The sequence below is a fragment of the Helianthus annuus genome, chromosome 12 (genome assembly GCF_002127325.2).
Source record: "Helianthus annuus cultivar XRQ/B chromosome 12, HanXRQr2.0-SUNRISE, whole genome shotgun sequence".
Taxonomy (NCBI): domain Eukaryota; kingdom Viridiplantae; phylum Streptophyta; class Magnoliopsida; order Asterales; family Asteraceae; genus Helianthus; species Helianthus annuus.
The window spans coordinates 8106511-8129236 of NC_035444.2; the positions used below are offsets into that span (position 1 = coordinate 8106511).

The window sequence follows — 22726 nt, forward strand, 5'->3', positions numbered from 1 at the left end:
AGAGTAATTCGACCCTCATGAATAACACACTAGCCTTCCAATAATTGTTTAATATCTCAGTTATCCGTAACAAATAAGATTTAAGAGCAAAAAAGTGAGTCACTTGAATAATATTTATTCTATCATTTTCTTTGAACTTCGTTGATTGTACTTATATAGAGCTGTAAATAGTTAGCAAATGAGAAACTATAATCAAAACTTCATCGTAATGTGTGAGTTGACGTCAACTTGTGTATAACAAAAAGTATCTTCTTTTTTCGAAGTCACAACAAGAGATACATAATTTTTATACAAAGTTACTGAACATGTGATATTATAACGTTAAGACCATCCGTAGTGGGGCGTGATTTTAAAAAAAAAATTGAAAAATAACGCCCCAAAACGCCCCCAATACCATTACATAGGGCGTTACTTTTTAAAATTTTTGAAAAAAAATGACACCAGCGTTATATTAAAAACGCCCAAGTGGGCTGATACATGGAAAGGGGCAAGTGGCTTGACCAATGAGAATTATACAAGTGGGCTGACACATCACATAGGGCAACAGCTTTTTAAATAAAATTTCTTTTCTTTTTTTTTTTAATCCTTTTTAATGATTGGAAGGACATTATCGGGCATTATTCCCACTACGCCACTTTTGCAATAACGCCCCATGCTGACTGGGATGCCACGTGTCGGATAATGCCCCATGGTGGGGGCATTATAACAACTTACCACTACACATGGTCTAAGAAATAGTTCATATACATATGTAATCTTTTAACATACTTAATACCAGGGTGGACTTAAGCGTCTTGGTGGGTTGGCGGGCGCACCCCTTGAAAAAAAATTAGTATATTTTTTATGCAAATGCGCCCCTTGAAAATATGATTGAACCCCTCATCCGCACCCTCAGCAAGTAATTTCTTGGTCCGCCACTGCTTAGTATTATTATTCATAATTCCTAAGGTAATTCATATAACTTATAATACGGATAATTCGCTCAATTACTATCTTTAACTAGTGTTATTAAATCCGCACGTTGCGCGGTGGGTGGGTATCAGTTCGTTTAATTACGGTACTGACACTCGTTATAGCAACCAATAGAGAAAAAAAATCATGATATGACCAAAAATATACCAACACGGAGGGAATTTGATCGGTATCGGTTTATTTTATTACGTCACCTACACTCGTTACAGCAACCCATAGAGAAAAAAAATCTTGATATGATCAAAAAATACTGGTACGTGAATTACATCGATAAAAAACAAATGCAAGTTACATAAGATATATAAAAAGAACCACATATAGGTATGGCAATGGGTCGGGTTGGGGACGGGTTTAGATAATCCCAAACCCGATTAGATAAGCTTGTCCCAAACCCCTCCCAAAACCCGTCGGATTTCTAGCGGGTAAATACCCATCGGGTATCGGGTATACTCGCGGATCTCGGGTAACCCCGTTAATTTAAAAAGATTACTCGTTGGGTATACTCATCTCAAAACCCATTGGGTATCTATCGGGTAAGTACTAACCGGTTACATTTTGTATTGTAATTATAAAAATATATATCAAATAACTACAATGTATATGAAATAGAATACCTATATGTGTAAAAAATGGATGTATCATATATATACATATTTAATAATATAAAAGGAATTATATCGGGTATACAATCGGGTAAATGAGTACACTTTATCGAGTAATTGGGTCGGGTAAACGGGTATATCACTAAATCACAAACCCGCGAAAAAAATAAAAACTATTACCAAACCCGTCCCAAACCCGATTAACCGACCCCAAACCCATCCCAAATGTGACGGGTTTCGGGTTTACCCAACGGGTTCGGGTTTGATTGCCATCCCTAACCACATAACACATGTAAAAAACCACTAAATAACACATAAAAATTAAAAAAAAATCAATAAAACAAATGTACTGTTCATTCAGTTTATCTATTAGACCATGTATAGTGGAAGGGGAAAATAATGCCCCCACCATGGGGCATTATTCGACACGTGGCAGTCCAGTCAGCATGGGGCGTTATTGCAAAATTGGCGTAGTGGGAATAATGCCCAAATAATGCCCCTTTCAATCCTTAAAAAAAACAAACTGATTTCTCATTGGTGGGTCAACCCAAGTCAAACCTTCCACAAGTGCAAAATGGCGTTTTAATAATAACGCTAATCAAAATTTTTTTCAAAAATAACCCCCAAAACACCTAGTGTAATGGGTGGGGGGGCGTTATTTTTCAATTTTTTTCGAAAATAATGCCCCACTACGGGTGGTCTCATTAGTATACAATATTTCCATTTCCAACACATACAAAAACCAAATGGGGGAATAGTGTCAGGCAGCTGCCTGGCACTCCCTCATTGGACCAACCATTTTATTGTTTTATATTCGTTTTAAAATTACAGTTTCGTCCTTAATTTAAAATATTTTTCCGGTTTTGCCCCCACTTCAAAATAAAATTATGTTTTTGTCCCCCGCTTAAAATTACGATTTTGCACTCGGTTCAAAATTATGATTTTATCCCTAGATTACAATTATATTTTTGGCCCCAGTTGAAAATAAATTTTTGCTTTTCTCCCAAACTAAAACTGACGATTTTGCATTTTCGCCCCGTTTCAAAAATTATGATTTCGCCTTCAGTTTAAAATTATGTTATTGCCCGGTTCAAAAAAAAAGTATGCTTTTGCCCCCTGAATTCAAAATTATGATTTTGCCCTCAGTTAAATTAAAAATATAGTTTTGTCCCCAGCGTAAAATTACGATTTTGTCCTTAGTGCAAAATTATATTATGATTTTGTCTTTGGTTTAAATTTATGGTATTGCCATCACTTTAACTTTTGGCAAATTACGATTTTACCCAAGTCAACAAATACAACTTTGCTCTCAGTTCAAATTACAGTATTGCTATCGTTTTAGTTTTTTTAGCAAAACTATAAAAGTGTTTTTTCTAATTGGTTAACTGGATTTGATTTTTTCCCATGTCAATGGCAAAACTACAGTTTTGCCCTGAGCTAAGAACTACGGTCGTGTCATCGTTTAAGTTTTTTTCCTAACAAAACTATAATAGTATTTTTTTAATTGATTGAGAATTATTCAGCCATCGCCTCGTAACACGGACGGGGCATCAACTAGTTAGTATACAATTTATAAGCATTTCCAGACTTCCAGTTAGTTATTTATACCTTTTTCATTTTGACCTTATTGTTTACGAGTTTTATAGGAGTGGTAGAATTCTAGGTATATGTAGACATTTCATCGGCCCAATTAAAAGGCCCACTAAGTAATTTGAGGAAACCAAAAAGGTTACAGCATACAAGAGTAGTGCCGCTGGACCAACAAATGTTTCTCTAGTGTGAATTTTTCGTCGGCCTAACAATTGGTTTATGATTAAAAAGCCCAAAAGGTTACAAGTTCACTAGAAATTTAAATTCTTTGGAAATTATATGGGATTTCAACTAGATTTTTTTTTCTGCTTGGTCCAATCTATTACTAAAAATTAATGTTGTTCAATTTGTCCCCGTGTTCATCGAATGGATCTCTTTAGTTGTTTTTTTTTTTTTGAAAGGTAAACTTCATTAGAACCAAGCCGCTACCTCAAACCGAGGCAGCCACAAACAACAAAACAATTACAAATTTACAAATTTACACCATTCGGACCACAAGATAGACTCTCTTTTGGATCTCGAATTATACCACAAGAAACCTAAATTCTTAACCTCCCTCGTAATGGCCTCAACGTTAGCCGATTTGTTATTAAACTTCACATCATTCCTCATTCTCCATAAGACCCAACAACCGATCCTAATAAGACCTTTAAAGACTTCTTTTTTCCGACCGATCAGCCCCACATGATTGTGAGCTTCGATTACATCCCTAAATGAGAAAACCAAAAGATTCTGGCTTTTACACCAACTGCTAAGGAAAGCCCATAACATTAAAGCATAATAACAGTTAGTGAATAAGTGCTCAATACTTTCATCAGCCTCTCCGCACAACGAACAGCCCGCATCGCCTCCACCTATGTTCCTTCTTCTTAACTCGTCCATGGTCGCAATTCTACCCATCTCAGCCTTCCATATGAAAATAGAGCATTTTTTCGGAATCCAGTTACATTCTTCCGGGACATAGATATCCGATCTGATCCTTATAGAATCAAGGAGCTTCTTGACGGCACTGACGCTGAACTCCCGATCCTCAGCACCGTTCCATAACCAACTGTCTTGCTTCTGATTCAAGGACACCGAAACCAACATCGAACACAAGTTAACCAGCTCATTTACCTCCTCTTCAGATGTTATCGGTCTTTTCCATCTCCAAATCAAATGATTATTCTCGCTGAAACAAGAATTAACTCTGCAGCCTTTTTCCATTTCGAGCAAAAAAAGTCTCGGGAACAACTCCTTAAGAGGTCTATTGCTGACCCACGGGTCCAACCAAAAAGCCGTATTTCTTCCGTTCCCCACCGAAGCCTTGAAAAAACTTCTCAAAGGCGTTCCGTCTACCTTAGTATAGTTCAAAACCTGAACGATATTATACCACACCCCCGAAAGAGACTTTTTACAAGGCAAAAAATCCTCTTTGTTCCTTACCTTATGTAACGCTTCAATAGTTTGAGACCACAGCCTGTTTTTGTCCACCAAGAACCTCCATCCCCATTTTGACAACAACGCAATATTAGTGTTTTTTAATTTGCTTAACCCGAGGCCTCCATACTTTTTAGGAAGCGACACCCTATCCCAAGCCACCCAATGAAGTTTCTTAACCGAATCTTCGCCGCCCCAAAGAAAATTCCTTATTTTTGCTTCTAGATCTTTGACTACTTGCACCGGCACTTTGTATAAAGAGAAATAATAATTCGGGATACTTTCCAATACCGCTTTTATCAACGTAATTCTACCTCCAATCGAAAGAAGCCTTGCCTTCCACTTAGCGAGACGAGCGTCAAAAACATCATACACTGACTTCCAATTGTTGATCCGATTCATGTTCGCTCCCACCATAAGGCCAAGATATTTGAACGGAAAACTACTTGCTAGACAACCCACAGTAGACGCCATCGAGTTCAAATCAGCCGGTTGCACCCCAATCCCAAAAATATTAGATTTATCCAGATTTATTTTAAGACCCGAGCAAATATTGAAAACCCGAAGAATGCGAACCACATTCCTAATATTCGACGAAGACCACTCCCCAAGGATGACCGCATCATCCGCGTAAAACAAATGGGACACACACGGACCGTTGGGGATATGAATACCTGAGAACTCTTCTTCACTTCTCGCCTTTTCAATCATACACGAAAGGACCTCCATAACAATGATAAAGAGAAAAGGAGAAATAGGGTCACCTTGACGTAATCCCTTATAACATTGGAACTCAAAGGTTGGGGATCCGTTGACTAAGACGGACGATCTAGCGGATTCAAGAATACCTTTTATCCACATACACCATTTATTCGGAAAACCCATCTGTCTCATCGTGGCTATCAAGAAATTCCAGTTAACATTGTCATACGCTTTTTCGAAATCGATCTTAAGAAAAAACACTTTCTTTTTATTTTTCTTTCCCCAGTTCGTAATTTCATTAATAATAAGAGGGCCGTCAAGAATAAAATTACCTTTAACAAAAGCAGACTGGGAATCTGAAACCACCGACCCAACGACCTTTTTCAGACGATTCGCTAGAACCTTCGAGATCACCTTGCTTATAATACCGATCAAGTTAATCGGCCTGTAATTATTTAGCTCCACCGGATCTTTAACCTTTGGAACAAGAGTGATAAAAGAAGACCCACAGCCTATACTAATGTTCCCTTTCTCGAAAAACTCATTCAACACATTTAGAAAATCCATTTCAAACAGCCCCCAAAATTTCTTAATGAATCTCATGTTCAACCCATCCGGACCTGGAGCTTTGTCATCACCGCAGTCGTTCACCGCTTCCTTTATCTCGTTAACCGTGAAAGGCTCAATGAGGAACTCTTTGTCTGAATCCTTCAACCTTTTGAAATTACTACATTCCAGCACCGGTCTCTCCCTGGCCATTTCCTTAAATCTATCTCTAAAGAACTTCAATACTTCTCTTTTAACTTTTGATGGCTCCTCGATCCATCTACCCCTTATGTTAAGACCCGGGATTTGATTAGCAACTTTTCTTGCGTTAACTTGAGAGTGAAAAATTTTCGTATTCTCATCCCCATCTAACGCCCATCTCGTTCTCGCTCTCTGTCTCAAATCTGCACAAATCTTTTCTTCCTGCTCCAACAGAATTTTCTTATTTTCCATATAAATCCATTCCTCTTCTTCCCCTAACCCACGCTCTTCCATTAATTCATTTAACGCCTCGATCTCCTCTTTCGCTTTATCAATAGCCTCCCCTTTCTTGCTTAAAAACTTAGACCTCCACTCTTTAATAGCCTCCCTAATCAAAGAGAACTTCTTCATAAGCAAAGTATCCGCGGCCCCAACATTAGGAACAATCGAACTCGCTGCCTTCTCAACCGATTCCTTGAAGTCCGGATCACCTATCCAGGAATTGAAAATTCTGAATGGTTTTGCTCCGAAATTTTTCTTGTTAATCGTTAGACTAAGCGGGCAATGATCTGAAAAAGATGGTTGTAGCCCCCTTAAACACGCTTCTGGCCATTTGAATAAGAATTCCGGGCAAACTAAGAACCGATCAATCTTACTCAATTTCTTACCATTATTTCTAATACATGTAAACTTCCTACCTTTCATCTCATATTCCATAAGACCCGACGAATTGATAAATTCATTGAAATACACAGCACATGAATTTTTGAACCCAGAATTTTTACGCTCTTCAGGAGTTCTCACAGCGTTGAAATCCCCAGCAATAACCCACATCCCCTGAAACCCATCCATGATAGCCTTAAGTCTGTTCCACAGGGCAAGCTTATCCGCAGTTTTTTGCGGGGCATAAACATTGACCACGTTAATTTCTACTCGGGACCCTTTTAATTTGCCGTTGACAAGAAGGAAATTCTTATCCTTCACAAAATTAACTGCCTCAAACACACTTTTATCCCAAATGCTCAAGAGCCCTCCTGATAGACCAGTCGCTCCGACATACTCCATCCCATAATTATTATTTCCCCAAAAATTATCAAACTTGAAACCGGAAAGATCATCCTGTTTTGTTTCTTGAATTAACAAAAAATCCACCTTGTTCACCATCCTTAACTCTTTAATCCATTTTTCTTTAACAGACCCCCCAATCCCTCTAGCATTCAGGGTAAGAAAATTCATTGTCTAACCTCATTGGTACCTTCTTTAACCAAGTTGTCCTCCACCAAATATCTGTGCTCCGAAAGATCCACTCCTACAATCTTTCCGATACGAATAGTTTCTTCTAATTCAACCCGTGTCGCGACCTCTACATTACCTTTGTCTTGAGAGTCTGAAACCAACGTATCCCCCGACGAAACCTCCGGTTCGACACCATCAGATGAAACCCTTCTGTTAAGATCGAGACCCTTCTTACAATGGAGCTCATTGTTTACTGGAATGTTCTCCTGGATATCTTCGCCGATGGAAAAATAAAAAGGTTCCACTGCTTCTAATCGAGTTCTTTTTCTGGGCCTGTTGTTCTCAATTGGGCTCACCTTACTGGACTTTTTGAGGTGCCTGTCCTTTAATAAATTAAATGGTTTCTTCTTAGACTTTTTAACTCCAGAATTGGGCCCAACACTGCCAATAGTAGCAGCATACCCCTCATTAAATGAGTCCCCACATGCCGCCGAATTTGCATTTACTCCTTCCTTTTCGAGGCCGCCACCCTGCCTTTCCATCTCCACACCCGGTTCTTCTCTCACCTTTCTAACTTCCTCATGGATACCAACCGACGTTTTTGAATAATCTTCTACCGGAACCTCACCGTCCGATGCCACCGACATGTCATCGTCCCTCTTCGGTTTAATCACAGTACACTCCGGAATCCAGTCACGATGATCCTCCGAGATCCACACTCTATATTTCCTGCCATGCCAGCTGAGAACCACCGAGTCCGATATCGGCTCCCCATGATCCACCAGGACGCCCACCCTATTAACGGATAGATCACCATCCTCTGCGGACAGTTGAGACTCATATATCACTGATCCATAATGCTCCGCCATTTTATCAAACACTTTATTCTCCGCAAGGTGAATCGGCACACCAACAAACTTGATCCATGCAATTCTTTCGAACGGCAAGGACTGGCCGGTCCACATGTCTAATGAAGAAAACCAAGAATTCCAAATGTTTCCATTGTTAACGAATTCCGTAGCCTCGTAAGCTTCAGGAAAAACAATAATCACGTATAAACCCCCCGCATAATACACTTTACCACTCCCGAAACCGGAAGAAGCTAATAAAACATGCAGATCTGACAACTTCCTAACATCCACCGCTCTACCAATCACCGCTTTTTCCTGAAACGCAAAAAATGCACTAGTCTCTTCATGAACGTCAGTCACCCGTAAGGGATCCTGAGGTTCCGAACAGATTGGAGAGACTGGCTTCTTGTCCTTCCTAGGAGCCACTATATCCTTGTATGAGATCCCTTCCTTAAAATGCTTAAACTTTCCCCTGATGTCAACCTCATGACTTGGCCCATCAGATATAAATGACTTCTTCCCCATCCTTCCCTCCATAACCTTGGGACCCTCCTGCTCAAAAACCGGCAATCTTTCATTGTCACGTAACCCTATATTCTCATTAGAAAACCTCGCAATGTTTGCCGAAAGCTTGTAGCCACCCATCTTTAATCCGTTCAGGGCTTTCTCCAGGTTTGATACGTCTTTCACATTCTCAAAACTCAGGAATCCGAACCTATTACCCGCCTTATCTCTCTTTCTGGCTATATACATACCGCAAACATCCCCAAAAACCCTAACGAAATCTGCAACGTCCCATGGCCGACATCCCGGAGGGAGGTTAGAAATGAAGTACTTTGTAACATCGCTCCTGCCTTTGACTTCACCACCCCGGACCTGACCGTTTGTCTTCCGGCGATAGTTCACATCGGACCACTCCTCATCGACAGGATCCATAGCCGCTCCAGATTCATGTTCTCTCTCTCTCATGGAACAAACCCTTCCTTGGATCTCTTTAGTTGTTAAAGAAGGTTGTCCAAAGGCGATATATGGTGAATTTAATAACAGACGCCTGTAAGCTTTCCCACTTTTGAATCATTATGATAATCAAATTAGAAAACTATTCCTATTTATATCATTTTTTTCTCGGCAAAAACTTTTAATCATGAAAGTGACATAGGTTCTTCATGTACTCTTTCTATATGTTGGTTACTGCATCACAAAAAATGGATACATACGAGTTGACATGGACAAATCGGTTTTTTTAAACAGCGAACTGATTTTATTGGCAAAATAAACTAGTTCTTAAAAATCCGGTTTGAAGAGATGTGAACTCGAACTGGTAACAACAGTTTCAAATCCGTTTTTTCTGGTTTCAAACCGTCAGGTCGAGTCAATTTTAAACCTTTTTTTTTACAAACTGGATCGGCCAAGCCCAATAAGCTTAGCAGGCCAAGCCGCTTAGGGCCCCCAAAACATATGGGCCCCTATTTTTTTTTTCATATTTACATGTGTATTTGGGCTAGATAAACAAACAAATACGTGATTACATAATCACCCAAGCAAGTAAAATGTCTAGGTTCAAAACTTAAAAAATTAATCTGCCATATCCTTTTTCTTGAACGCATCCTTCGCAGCTCCGCTCCTATTCTCATTACTCGTGACCTTGCTAACTGCAACTAACGAGAATGGCGAATGGGGGATAAATTAGGGTGCAATTAGGAGTAATCAATCGCCAGTGTTTCTTTATACCAATTCAAAAGAGTCCCAACTTTGTAGTTCGTTTTGGGCCTCCAAAAACGTTGGGCCGACCAAGTTATACACCTTTATGATACATAGATTTTAAGGTATATTACACTTTTCGTCTTTTATGTTTATAGCAAATTGCAATAGATGACCTTTACCTTTCGAAATTACAAGAATCACCATTTATATTTAAAAACCTTGCACAGTATATCCTTTTGCACTAGCCCAGTTAAATTTAAACGTTAAATAGGGCCACGTAGCCCCTAGATAAGGGCAAAATAGTCATTTTTACCCTTTTATATGTATTATCTATATAATAACCCTGGGTCAAGTTATTCTACAAAGTCTTCTAATTGTAAGAAATGTAAGAAGGATTTATAGAGTGACAAGTGTCTAATAACCTAAAAGTAAACCCACTACATCACCACCAAAAACCTAAACACCCCCCCCCCCCCCCGCAAAAAAAAAAAAAAAAAAAAAAAAAAAAAAAAAAACTATACCTCACAAAAAAAACCCCAAAAAACCTAAACCCCCCCACCCCCAAAAACCTAAAAAAAACCTAACCCCCCCCCCCCCCAAAAAAAAAAAAAAACCTAAAAAAACCTAACCCCCCCCCTTCCCCCCACCCCCCAAAAACCTAAAAAAAAATATAAAAAAAACTAAACACCCACCCCCACCCCCACCCCCACCCAAAAACCTAAACCCCCACCCCCCACCCCCTCGGCAAAAAAAAAATAATTTTTTTTTTTTTTTTTAGGGTGGGTGATGTGGGGGGAGGGGGGGTTTAGGTTTTTGGTGGTGGTGGATTTTTAAGGTTTTTTTTTTTTTTTTTTAGTGGGTTTTTTTTTTTGTGTAGTGGGTTCTTTTAGGTTATTGGACACTTGTTACTCTATAAATCCTTCTTACACTTCTTACAATTAGGATCCTTTGTATTTGATCCTAATCCTAATAACCCTATAGTAAAACTTCAACAGTAAAGTAGGAAAATAAACGTTACTTGGATGGGTTGGCAGAAATAAACGTTAATTGAGTAAAAGTGTACATTTGTCATTCTATCATACGCTTTTAATCCAAACTTGCTTTTCATTATTTCTTATCCCTATACAAAAACACACATGGAAGAATAAAAGGTACAAGAACCCTGAAAATTACATCTAACCCTTGTATGTGTTCATTCACATTCACATGATGTTACAAAAGTAAATAAAGAAAGGGAAAATTACCAAAGTGGCCGTTTGACCAAGCCATTTTCCAAAATAGCCATTTGACCGGGCATAATGCACCCTCCCATCAAAGTGAACTCCCATATTTATGCACCTTCAATCCAACAACCAGCTAGCCGACACGTGTCCCTGAAGCCTGAACCGGCTTTATGCCGCGTCGCCTGGCAGCCGAGCCGCTTCCCCCCCAAGCCAAGCCGCTTCGCAGAACACCTGATTTATGCCGCTTTGAGTACTGCCTCGCCGAGCCGCTTCATGTTAAAGCCGAGCCGCTTTACCCCATTCCAAGCCGCTTCATCAGACTTCCAAGCCGCTACACCTCCAAGCCGCTATAACCTGTTCCAAGCCGCTTCATCAAACTTCCAAGCCGCTACACCCTGCAAACGAGCCGCTTCAGCTTCCCGCCAAGCCGTTTCACCTTGGTCAAGCCGTTTCATTCCAATTCCAAGCCGCTAGACATGTTTTTTTATTTATAATTTTGTATAATATTGATTTAAGTATAATGTTTATTATTTCTAATTCAACTCTTATCGATAAAAATATATACAAATTTCCGATATAAATTTCCGATAACTAGCTATTCTAAAAGTTTCAATTAACATATAAAAGGAATTAACTTGGGTATCCTATCAGCTCCTGCCTGGAGGAAAAACTGGCTAAGACACTTTGATTGTAACATAGCGGCGCGGGTTCGAGTCACGCATAGGGCCGGTCCGAACAGAAGGACCCCCTTTTTGTTTCTTTTTTTTGACTCTTAACTGAAGTAACTGAGTTTTCTAACTCAGTTAGTGGTTTCTTTTATAAAAACTAACCTACTTGGACTAACTAGGTTATTTTGAATGTATTAAAGGATCTACTAACTAGGTTAGTTTTCTACTAACCTTGTTAACCAAAAAATAATTTATTAAAATATTAGTTTATTTAATTTAATAAAATATTAAATTATTAAATTAATAATTGATAAAAAATAAAGAGAAAAGAGATAAAAAATGAATTCTATTATTCACAATATTCAACCGAGTTATTAAATATATGGAGAGAAAGAGTATTTTGATATTTTTGGATTTTTTTTTATATTTTTTGATGTTTTTTGATATTTTTTTGATGTTTTTTTATATATTTTGATATTTTTTAAAAAATGCAACTGTCGCGGCTCGGCTTGTACTTTACGCGGCTTGGCTTGTAAATTAGGCGGCATGGCTTGTACTTGTGGGCAGGCGGTGAAGAGGCTTGGCTTGGGGGGGAAGCGGCTCGGCTGCCAGGCGACGCGGCATAAAGCCGGTTCAGGCTTCAGGGACACGTGTCGGCTAGCTGGTGGTTGGATTGAAGGTGCATAAATATGGGAGTTCACTTTGATGGGAGGGTGCATTATGCCCGGTCAAATGGCTATTTTGGAAAATGGCTTGGTCAAACGGCCACTTTGGTAATTTTCCCATAAAGAAATGTGGGCTAGACTATAGATTTTACCCTCTATTTTTTTCATAGTCCCCTTTTCTTTGATCTTCCAATCAATCAATTGCTTTTGAATGGTTCTCTCTTCTCATTCTCCTACCATGTCGTGGTTCTCTTCTCGGCCATCAAACCCTATCGACACAATGGCTCTTTTCCCCTAACACCCCCGCTAGTGCTTCCACCACTCTAGCCAAAACCTAAGTGTTGTCGTTATTCCAAGTCAAAACCCATAACGTCGATATGTGTTGCTCGAACTATTGTACTTCAAGGGATTATTGTCGAGTTTCCTCATGTCAAAATAATCCATTTTTATATTATGATTATATTATTGTAACATATTGAAACCGTAATAATAGTACAATGCAACGAAATCATTCATATACAGTTTGTTCACAAGTAAATGCTTTTGAAATTTTTAAAAATTTCTTTTAAATAAGAATGTGCAAGTGTTTACATATAATAATTCTAGAATCTAATATATCAATTAAAAAAAATTGGATCTACGTAGTAACATTTCTTTTTAATATTCTTTCTAAATCTAAAACTCTCATATACTCCTTGGAAGAAATGACAAGAAAAGCTTGGACCGAAAAAAACTGATGACGATACAAGAAAAGCCTCTAGAAGAAAGAGAGACGTGAAAGAAACACGTAGAGTATTACAGAAGGGAGAGAAACACATAGAGCGAAAAAGAAAGAGTAAACCTCAATTTTCGTCCCTGTGGTTTGCTGATTTTAACGCTCACAGTCCAATAGTTAAAAAATTGCATTTATCATCCATTAGTTTGTTGATTTTAACAGTTTCAGTCCATTAGTTTGCTGATTTTAACAGTTTCAGTCCACACCAACTGTTAAAATCAGCAAACCAATGGACGATAAATGCAATTTTTAAACTATTGGACTGAGAGTATTAAACTCAGCAAACCACAACTACGAAAATTAAGGTTTACTCAAAAAGATAAAAAAGGCATAAAAAATAAGAAACTTGTGTATTATATAATAATAACTTAATAACTATATAACATAAAAGAATCCAATGAAATGCCAGTTTTAATAAGTTATTTCTCTCAAGTAAAAAAAAAATATTTATCACAAAAATAACAATAATAGTAATATTGTCACCATTCTCATATTTTCAACAATTCAACCTTGAACCTTTCCATTTATATAACATAACCCGGAGTTAATACCAAGATGATTCTAGGTGACCCAAACTTTCATTACATGTTATAAACGGTCAACCTTTGACTTCACATAACTTTGACTTTCACCTCTTTACAACCAAAAACAGTTGCCCTTTGGAGGTGATCAATGGTCAGATTTAATCCTCATCTAATTATTTAATTCCACCAGAAAATCAAAACAAAAAAAAAAAAAAAAAAACTAATTATACACGTCATGCAAATCATCACCGGAATTACATCAAACCTCCCGGCAATACGACGGAACGACACCGTATTCCACCTCCACACCATAACCACTTTTGGAGGTAATACCCGACGCCGCCGTGAACAACCACCGGTCCACATCCGACTCGGCGGAATCCGTCCGTTTCGCAAACCGGCCTTTGATCCGTGGCCGTGTTTCGGCGTACGCCTTTCGTGAGGCGTATCGAATAGTTTTCTCGAACTTTCGGTTCTTTCGCTTCTCTCGGTACCTCATAACCCTAGCTTCTCGGTCTATACCGGATAATTGTGTAGGTTGTTGAGCTCCGGTTGTTGCGATTCCGTTCATTTCGCCTCCGTCGTTCATTTGTAGCACGAATGGATGCGATATTTCGGATACGGATTTACCGTCCGGTACGATTCCCGCTTCGATTGAAGACGACGATACCTGAAATTTTGCGCAGTTGCGTTAGATAATTGTTTTTGTTTATTTTTTAATGACAAATGTTACTCTACTCCTGCTTCTAAATTACATTAAATTAATTTTTTTATTTAATTTACTTTGTGCCAATAATTAATTTTTAACCCTGGTCTTTTTTCTAAAAGGCAAAACCTGTACCACCGAGCCAAAACCATAATAATAATAATAATAATAATAATAATAATAATAATAATAATAATAATAATAATAATAATAATAATAGTAGAATTGATTAATAAACATTCAAGATATCGTAGGATGAGATAGTTACACTGTGATTGAGCGATTGCGATACATAACCATTTTTGTTGTACGAATTGATATTAGATCTAGTGAAATCGATCTCGTAACACTTATTGCGATTTTCGACAATTTCCGGCGGTAAAAACTTGCTCCCGGGCGGCGATAACTGAAACGGAACTACACTATCGTTAACGGAATTATTGAAGTGATTTTGCAGCCCCTTAACGTCTGTCGGAACCGGAAAATCGAAATCCAGAAGATGATCCGGTTCCGGAAACAACAAATCTATCGATTTCATCTCTTCGGGCGATGTATCGGGATATTTCACATCGAAATTAATCGTTTCCGCGGGAATTCCCCAATTAACATCATCATTTGTTAAAGAGCTTTGCAAATCATCGGTACCAGTACCAGTACTCGGTTCAAGAAAAGTACAAGGAACCGAGGATTTAACAAACTCCGCGCAATCGTAGAACGGGACGACCGGGACCCGGTCGTGCCGGCGAGAAAGCGGATTCGCCGAATGTATATCTCGGTCACATGTGACGCATAAGGCTGCGGCGTCTGCCTTACATGTGACAGACGCCGGAGCCTGCTCACATACTTCACACATCCACACGCGCTCATGACGCGTGTGGCTGTGTAACTTCACGTCACACGCGAGACAGAGGAACACCGTATCCTTCCGGCAGAACAGCAACGCAACGGCTGTTTTGCATGATTCACAAACCTTTGCAGGAACGTTCCACCCTGTTGGAAAACACTTCATATCTTAAATTTGATACTTGTGTTGTTGTGTGTGTGTTTTTGTATGTGTGTTTTTGTGTTGTATTGATTAATAGGATGGGGGAGAGTATCTATAAGGATAGGAGCTGACGAGTACATTGGTGACACGTGGAGAGATAATGGCCATTAAAAAGATTTGATTATAAGATAAATTAAGATTTTTTTCAAGTTGTCATGTGTCTGTCCTGATGAGGTGGGGACCATATGTGAGCACTGACTGACAGCTGCGTTGATGAAATCTTGGTGAAACCATAACATTATCATATGTTATTTTAATCTTCATTTTATTATACTTTTTTAACGATATTATATGTATGGTTATAGTTATAAATTGTAAGTCAACAAACTTTAAGATTGATTTGTACGTGTTATATTCTTGTGTGAGTCTAGGCCTCTAGGGGATATGTTAATCACTAGTGGGATTACCCATGTTTTACAGGGGGTTATAGTTAGTATTAATTTGGTTCGATACAATACCAGCACTTTAAATAGCAATAGAAAGAGATACGCATAAGAAGATATTGAGATGTATTTTATATCGATAGAAACCCATAAAAATGAATACCAGTATTGGTACTAATGTTCTTTAGCTGGTAACAGTCGAATCGTCACACTAAAGTTATCATACCGACACTCGTTAAAGCTACGGTATAAAAAATAGTTAAAATACTCTATTGTGAATACAACTCTATTTTCAACAAATTTATATCATCACGTTAAGAAAACTATAAAAATAAATACGATACCAGTACCGATATAGTTCAGATGGTATCGGCCCAATTTCTCACGTTAAAGAAACAAAATCAGTTATATTTGACTCGTTCAAAAATATAAAATTATAAACGAAAAACAAAATAACTTAAAAGTAATTATAATAATACATTATAATAATAATAATACAATAAAGAAAATTTTAAGGTTAAAAAAAGAAAATAATAAAAAATATTAGTAAGTTAAAAAAAACAGGAACAATAAAATAGTAATTTATTGTTAGTTAAGCTTGCTTAATACATAAATAATAAAACTTAAATAGAATATATTTATAAACGTTAGTGTTACTGCTCATCCTCTTTAAAATATGATATTTTCGTAATTTACAACGAAACAACTCTTAGATCGAGACGCCTTTAAGTTGATTTGGTAGCGAAAGAGACGGGCATGTTGAGCACGGCGAGAAGAGACGGTGAAAATTCATCTTTACGGGCAAGGCCGGGCAAAGAATGCGAGAGGAAAGTGGGAGGCCTTCATCGTTCGACGTGACAGACAGATGCCTTTGCAACTCCATCGAGTTGGATCGAATAGGTTAAATTTTGTTGTAAAACTAGCCTATTAACACAAGAATATGAGAAGAGTTATAGGGAGAAAAGAACTAATATTTCATTGATATGTATGTCTTTAACAAAGAATTACAATCAATATATATAAGAGATGAAATCTTGGAGAAGAAGTCAATCTATTTATGGAGTTGATAACCACATAATATAATATATTTATAACACTCCCCCTTGGTTATCAACTTTATACGCTTTGAGATGCTGCCTCGTTAAAAACCTTGCTAGGAAAACCCAGTGGGACAAAACCTCAGCTAAGGGAAAAAGAGTGCAGTGCATATTTTCTTCTCCTGATACTTCTAGATTATGTATGTTGCCTCATTAAAAACCTTACTAAAAAAATCCAGAATGGGACAAAACTTAGTGAGGGAAAAAGAGTGCAACTTGTATGATACTCCCCCTCATTTGAATATGTAGCCTTTAAGTGACATGTGTCGATCTTCCTTGAAAGTTGCTCAAAGCTTTCATAGCCAATGAAATGCTGCTTGATCCCTTGAAGTACAATCCTTTATGTTGAGCAATGTGGTATGATCTTCAAATGAGACTTTAGGTGCTTCTTATCAAATTATATAATATGATCTACAATTGTGTTGTGTCACATTCCCTGCATCTATATGACTAACCAAACTTGTTTTGATAGGTTAGTAAAATATAAACAAATATCGTTCATATCTGGAATATTTGTTTTAACTCATTCCAGTGTCTCCTCGCTCAACACATGCTATATCATGACAATAAGTTCGAATGGAAGATATTATAATCTCCATATATAGCAAGACATATTAATGCACATATGCATAACTATGGTGCTTATAGACTGAGAATCTCTACTTTGGTACGAGATGATAATAGTCATTCTTATAACAAGTGACTGAACAATCTTTAACGTACTTTAAGGTTGAGCGGCTTAGACATCATCACTGTAAATTGCTATTATAGTGAACTTTTATGAGAGGACTTTTGATAAAGATGGATAATAATATCAAACTTATATTGCTCTTTATCATAACATATCATGAGTTGTATGGCACTCAACCCAACTCCCTTATTCCATGATCTCTTTTCAAAATTTATAAAGATACATTCGTAAGGTTTTGAAACCAATGCCTCTGGCATTTACCATCATTCACATACTTCTTTCACTTTGAACAACATATTTGCATATACTTTTTAGGGGTTCTGTTACATTAACCACCTTTTCGATTTCTATATTATATGCAAGGATATTTTGAACACTTGCTTCATTTATAAGATCCATATTGTACCATGCTTGTACACTATAATTGAAATGCCATAATCACCGAGTACATGTATTCTATGTATGTTTATTGGTGCACAAGAATTACATCCATAAGATATTTCCACTTAACCTTATAAGCACATAAATGCTTTAGGATACTCATCAGGAGTTCCAATTATATTCAACGTATTCAAATATGAATCTGTATACAACGATCATATCGTTCTCGATAACTTATTTTACATGATTTTAATAAATTAAATCCTTGAGGGACTTTCATGTAAACTTTTAGTATCCAGTGATTCATAACTTCCATAAGACACATATCAATTCTCTCTTTATATTACCAGACTAATTAAATATTGGAAAGTCAATACATCCACCACCGGAGAATACGTCTCCTAATAATCAGTCATAGGTCTTTGTGAAAATACTTGTGCCACCAATTTTTCCTTATATCACTTTATTTAATTTTCACATGATTCGCATAAAAGACCCATTTGTATCCAACATATTTTACAACTTCAGTTGTACGGATTGTTGGTCCAGAAACTTTCCATGTTATTAGAGAATTCAACTCTGCCTTATTTGTGCCTTTCCATTTTGGCTAATCATTTATATGTTTTCATTCATAGGCATATTGATGTGTGTAAAATGCAACATATAAAACACATCAATTAAGGCATAAAACTAACCCTTTTTAAGTACTAATGTTGGAAAAAGAGTGTTTTTGTCTTCCTTTTGTATTTTCAGGATGAAATGAGCTCAAAATCACAAAAGAAGCAAAAAGACTACTAAATCTACCATAAATACAAGAAAAGGAACAAAAGTGAACTGCCCGGACCCTCAACGGCACCTCCCAAGACAAAGAGAAGAGAAACAGAGCCTGAACACGCCCCGTGTCCAGTGAACACGGGGGCGTGCCCAGGAAGCAGCAGAAAAGACAAACCAGTAGAAGCTTCCATTGCTCACCACGGGGCCGTGCCCAGCGGACACGGGGGCGTGTTGAAAGTACAGCAGGCGCATTAATTGTAATTCGCAATTACAATTAATGAAGAGAGAGAATGTCAGACGGGCACGGGGCCGTGTTCAGCGAACACGGGGCCGTGTCCAGCGTTCTGTTCAGCCTATAAATAGAGGAGCTTGGCTTCATTCTCTCTCATCCCTTGGCACACCACCTCTCTCACACTTCATCCACCACCCACCACCACCATAACACCATCATCCACCACCATCATCCATTGTCCATCATAGAGTGTGTGAGTCGTCTCGGGATCCAAGATTGATCGTAAGAGTTCTTGACAATCAAGGCCATGTTTGCCTAAGTCTCTTACATCACTTGGTGAAGACAAGTGTTTAGTATAATACTTTTTATTTTTAATCTTTTGCACTTTTTATTTGGTTTTGTATTAATGACTTTAATAACTAGTTACTTATGTTGAAGGTGATCTTTCCTTATCGTTTGTCCGTGGTGTCTTGGCATTATTTTACTGTCTATATAAAATAAAAGATTTTCACCATTCATATCTCCACGGTCTATATGGAGGTATGTTGGCTACCTGGTCGGGGGTTAAGGGAACGGTTTGGTAAAGGTCTTGCCCTTGTTCAGCGTTTAGAGGTCCTGCTTGGGACCTGGGTCAAATTTAGTAGGATCTCCTTCAATGCCCATAGGTATTGGATGGCGGGGATCCAAACTCTTTGACCCCCTCATAAGCTAACTACTATTAATACTATAACCCGGCTATTTAGGACTGTATCCCTGCTGACTCAGACTACTTAGCCGAGGGTAACGTCACCGCCAAAAGCGGGGCCTACCATAATTTGCATTAATAACTTAATTCATTATCTTTCAATAATCCAACCCTTTAGGATTGTATCCTTGCTGACTCAAACTACTGGGTTGAGGGTAACGTCACCTCCGAAAAAGGGGCCTACTACAATAACTAAGATAATCTCTTAAACAAGTGCAAAAGTGCAAAAATAATCAAAGGTTATACTAATACACTTGTCGGATCCAAGTGATTCATCTTGTCTATCTGTTTTTTATTTTATTTTATTTTTCAGCATTTAGTTAGTTTTTATTTTTCTTAGTTTAAAACATTTTTCTAACTTTTTGATTTGATTAGACGTTGAGGATAAACCGGTATTAAAAGCTCTTGTGTCCTTGGACGACCTCGGTATCTTACCAACACTATACTACGTCCACGATGGGTGCACTTGCCCATATGTGTGTTTAGTGTTAGTAAATATCGTGTTTTATAAATTTAAAACTTGGCTAAAAGTGTAAAAAGGGCTTAAAAATATATCTAAATTATATACACACCGACACACATCAAGTTTTTGGCGCCGCTGCCGGGGACACAAGGATTTTAAGAAAGTTAGGAATCAACGGCCTAATCATCTTTTTATTTTTCTTTAATTTTTTAGGATTTTTTTTAGATTTTTCAGCTTCTGCAGATCTCAGCACGGGGCCGTGCCTGGTCGGACACGGGCCGTGCTCAGCAACGTCACTGGCAGTTTTTGTTTTTCAAGTTAACAGGAGGCTGACCACGGGGCCGTGTCGGTGCAACACGGGGTCGTGTCCAACTTCCAGTGACTGGGATCTGAAAAACAACCACTGTATCTCCGACCACGGGGCCGTGTTCGCTCGACACGGGGCCGTGGTGAACCTTCTGACCAACATTCTTTTCTGTTTTTATTGCAGGACTTGGAACCCGACGCCAGCCTCGCGTAGTGTATGAGCTCCAGTTCCAATAAAGACATAAAGGAACCATTAGAAGAACCCGAACGCTTTCTCAGAAAAAGGTTAAAAGCCAAAAACCAAGAGAAAGTTTCGGGTGACCCACCCCCAATGGCGGACCAACGTACCCTCATGGATTACTTACGGCCCACCGTAGGTAATCTCGGCGCCGCTATCAATGCCCCGAATGTCGAAGCTAATAACTTCGAACTTCGACCGCACTTGATACAAATGCTCCAAAACTCCGCAACCTTTCACGGGCTCGCGGACGAGGATCCCCATCTACATATAACTAATTTCTTAGAAATATGTGATACATTTCGGATCAATGGAGCATCAAACGACGCCATCCGCCTTCGTATGTTTCCATTCTCACTAAAAGACCGAGCGAAAGCTTGGCTCAACACCCTCCCAGCTGGATCGGTAAACACCTGGGATGAACTAGCCCAAAAATTTCTATATAAGTATTTCCCTCCTTCTAAAACTGCTAAATTAATGGTTGAAATTAACACATACTCACAAGAGGACGGGGAATCCTTATATGAAACTTGGGAAAGGTTCAAGGAGCTACTACGCAAGTGTCCCCATCACGGCCTCGCGATATGGCAACAAGTATCCACTTTCTACAATGGATTGTTGCCACATACTAGACAGACACTTGATTCTAGCTCCGGGGGACTTTTAGGTAATCGACGCCCACACGAAATATATAATCAGATTGAGGAAATTGCTCAAACCAATTTTCAGTGGCACACCCCCCGGGGAAATAAAACTATTGCCCCGGGCGCCCATAAGGTAGACGAAAACACCTCTTTACAAGCCCAAATCGAGGCCCTTTCTTCAAAAATAAAAAAATTAGAAATGACAAAAACGGTCTCGGTCATGGCTTGTGAGGGGTGTGGTGGGTCACATGAAAATTGGAGTTGCATGAAAGAAACGGACGATCAACAAGAAATGGTAAACTACATTGATAATAGACCTAGGCCGTCGGGTCCTCCAACGGGGACCTACAACCAAGGATGGCGAAACCACCCAAACCTTGGTTGGAGGGAGCCCGGCAATAGTAGTAACCAACAACCACAACGAACAAACTTTCAGCAATCAAGAAATGAGTCACAAAATTTCACTCAACAACAAAGTGGGAGAGAAAGGCTCGAAGATACTATATCTCGCCTCGTCTCTGACACTGACAAGAAAAATTCGGAAAGATTCCTACAATTAGAATCAAACTTTAGGAATCAACAAGCTAGCATTCAAAATATAGAAAAACAAATAAATCAACTAGCTCAAAATTTTTCCGAAAGACCACAAGGCGCGTTACCTAGCAATACCGAAACCAACCCGAAGGCACAAGTTCACCTCATCACGCTACGAAACCGAACCGTAGGGCCTGCAGAAATACCTCCAACCACGGAAGAATCAACGCCAACACATCTGCAGGAGAAGGACCCTCCACCATCAACAGAGCCTACCAAGGCTCCTCGAGTCCCGTACCCCGGTAGGTTAATTCGTCAAAAAACCAACGAGCAATTCGCAAAGTTCGAAAGTTTGCTAAAACAATTGCATGTCAATATTCCTTTTATCGAAGTCCTAACCCAAATGCCCAAATACTCTAAATTTATGAGGGACTTCCTCACACATAAAAAGAAAATTGAGAATTTGCAATTAGTTAATTTAGGCGAAGAATGCTCTGCCCTCGTACTCAATAAACTACCCCAAAAGAAGATCGATCCCGGAAGCTTCACGATTCCGTGCTCAATAGGGGAATCTCCCGTTCGCAATGCCTTAGCCGACTTAGGGGCAAGCATTAACCTCATGCCCTCTTCAATGTTCAAAAGGCTAGGCTTGGGAACCACAAGCCCCACAAAAATAAGCATACAACTCGCGGATCGATCGGTCAAGTTCCCGCAAGGTGTAATCGAGAATGTCTTGGTAAGGGTAAGCAGGTTTGTTTATCCTGTTGACTTTGTCATACTCGACATGGAGGAAGACAACGAGGTCCCCC

General features: G+C 38.7%; 1 protein-coding gene across 1 annotated transcript; it reads right to left on the reverse strand.

Moving 5' to 3' along the window:
• Nucleotides 1–13647: 13647 nt before the first annotated feature.
• LOC110893990 (zinc finger protein CONSTANS-LIKE 5) lies at nucleotides 13648–15459 on the reverse strand. The gene is made up of 2 exons (XM_022141149.2): nucleotides 14653–15459; nucleotides 13648–14348 (listed from the first exon to the last, which is right to left on the reverse strand). The coding sequence occupies exons 1-2, from the start codon at nucleotides 15391–15393 to the stop codon at nucleotides 13938–13940; spliced, it is 1152 nt and encodes a 383-aa protein (XP_021996841.1). The 5' UTR covers nucleotides 15394–15459; the 3' UTR covers nucleotides 13648–13937.
• Nucleotides 15460–22726: the final 7267 nt, after the last annotated feature.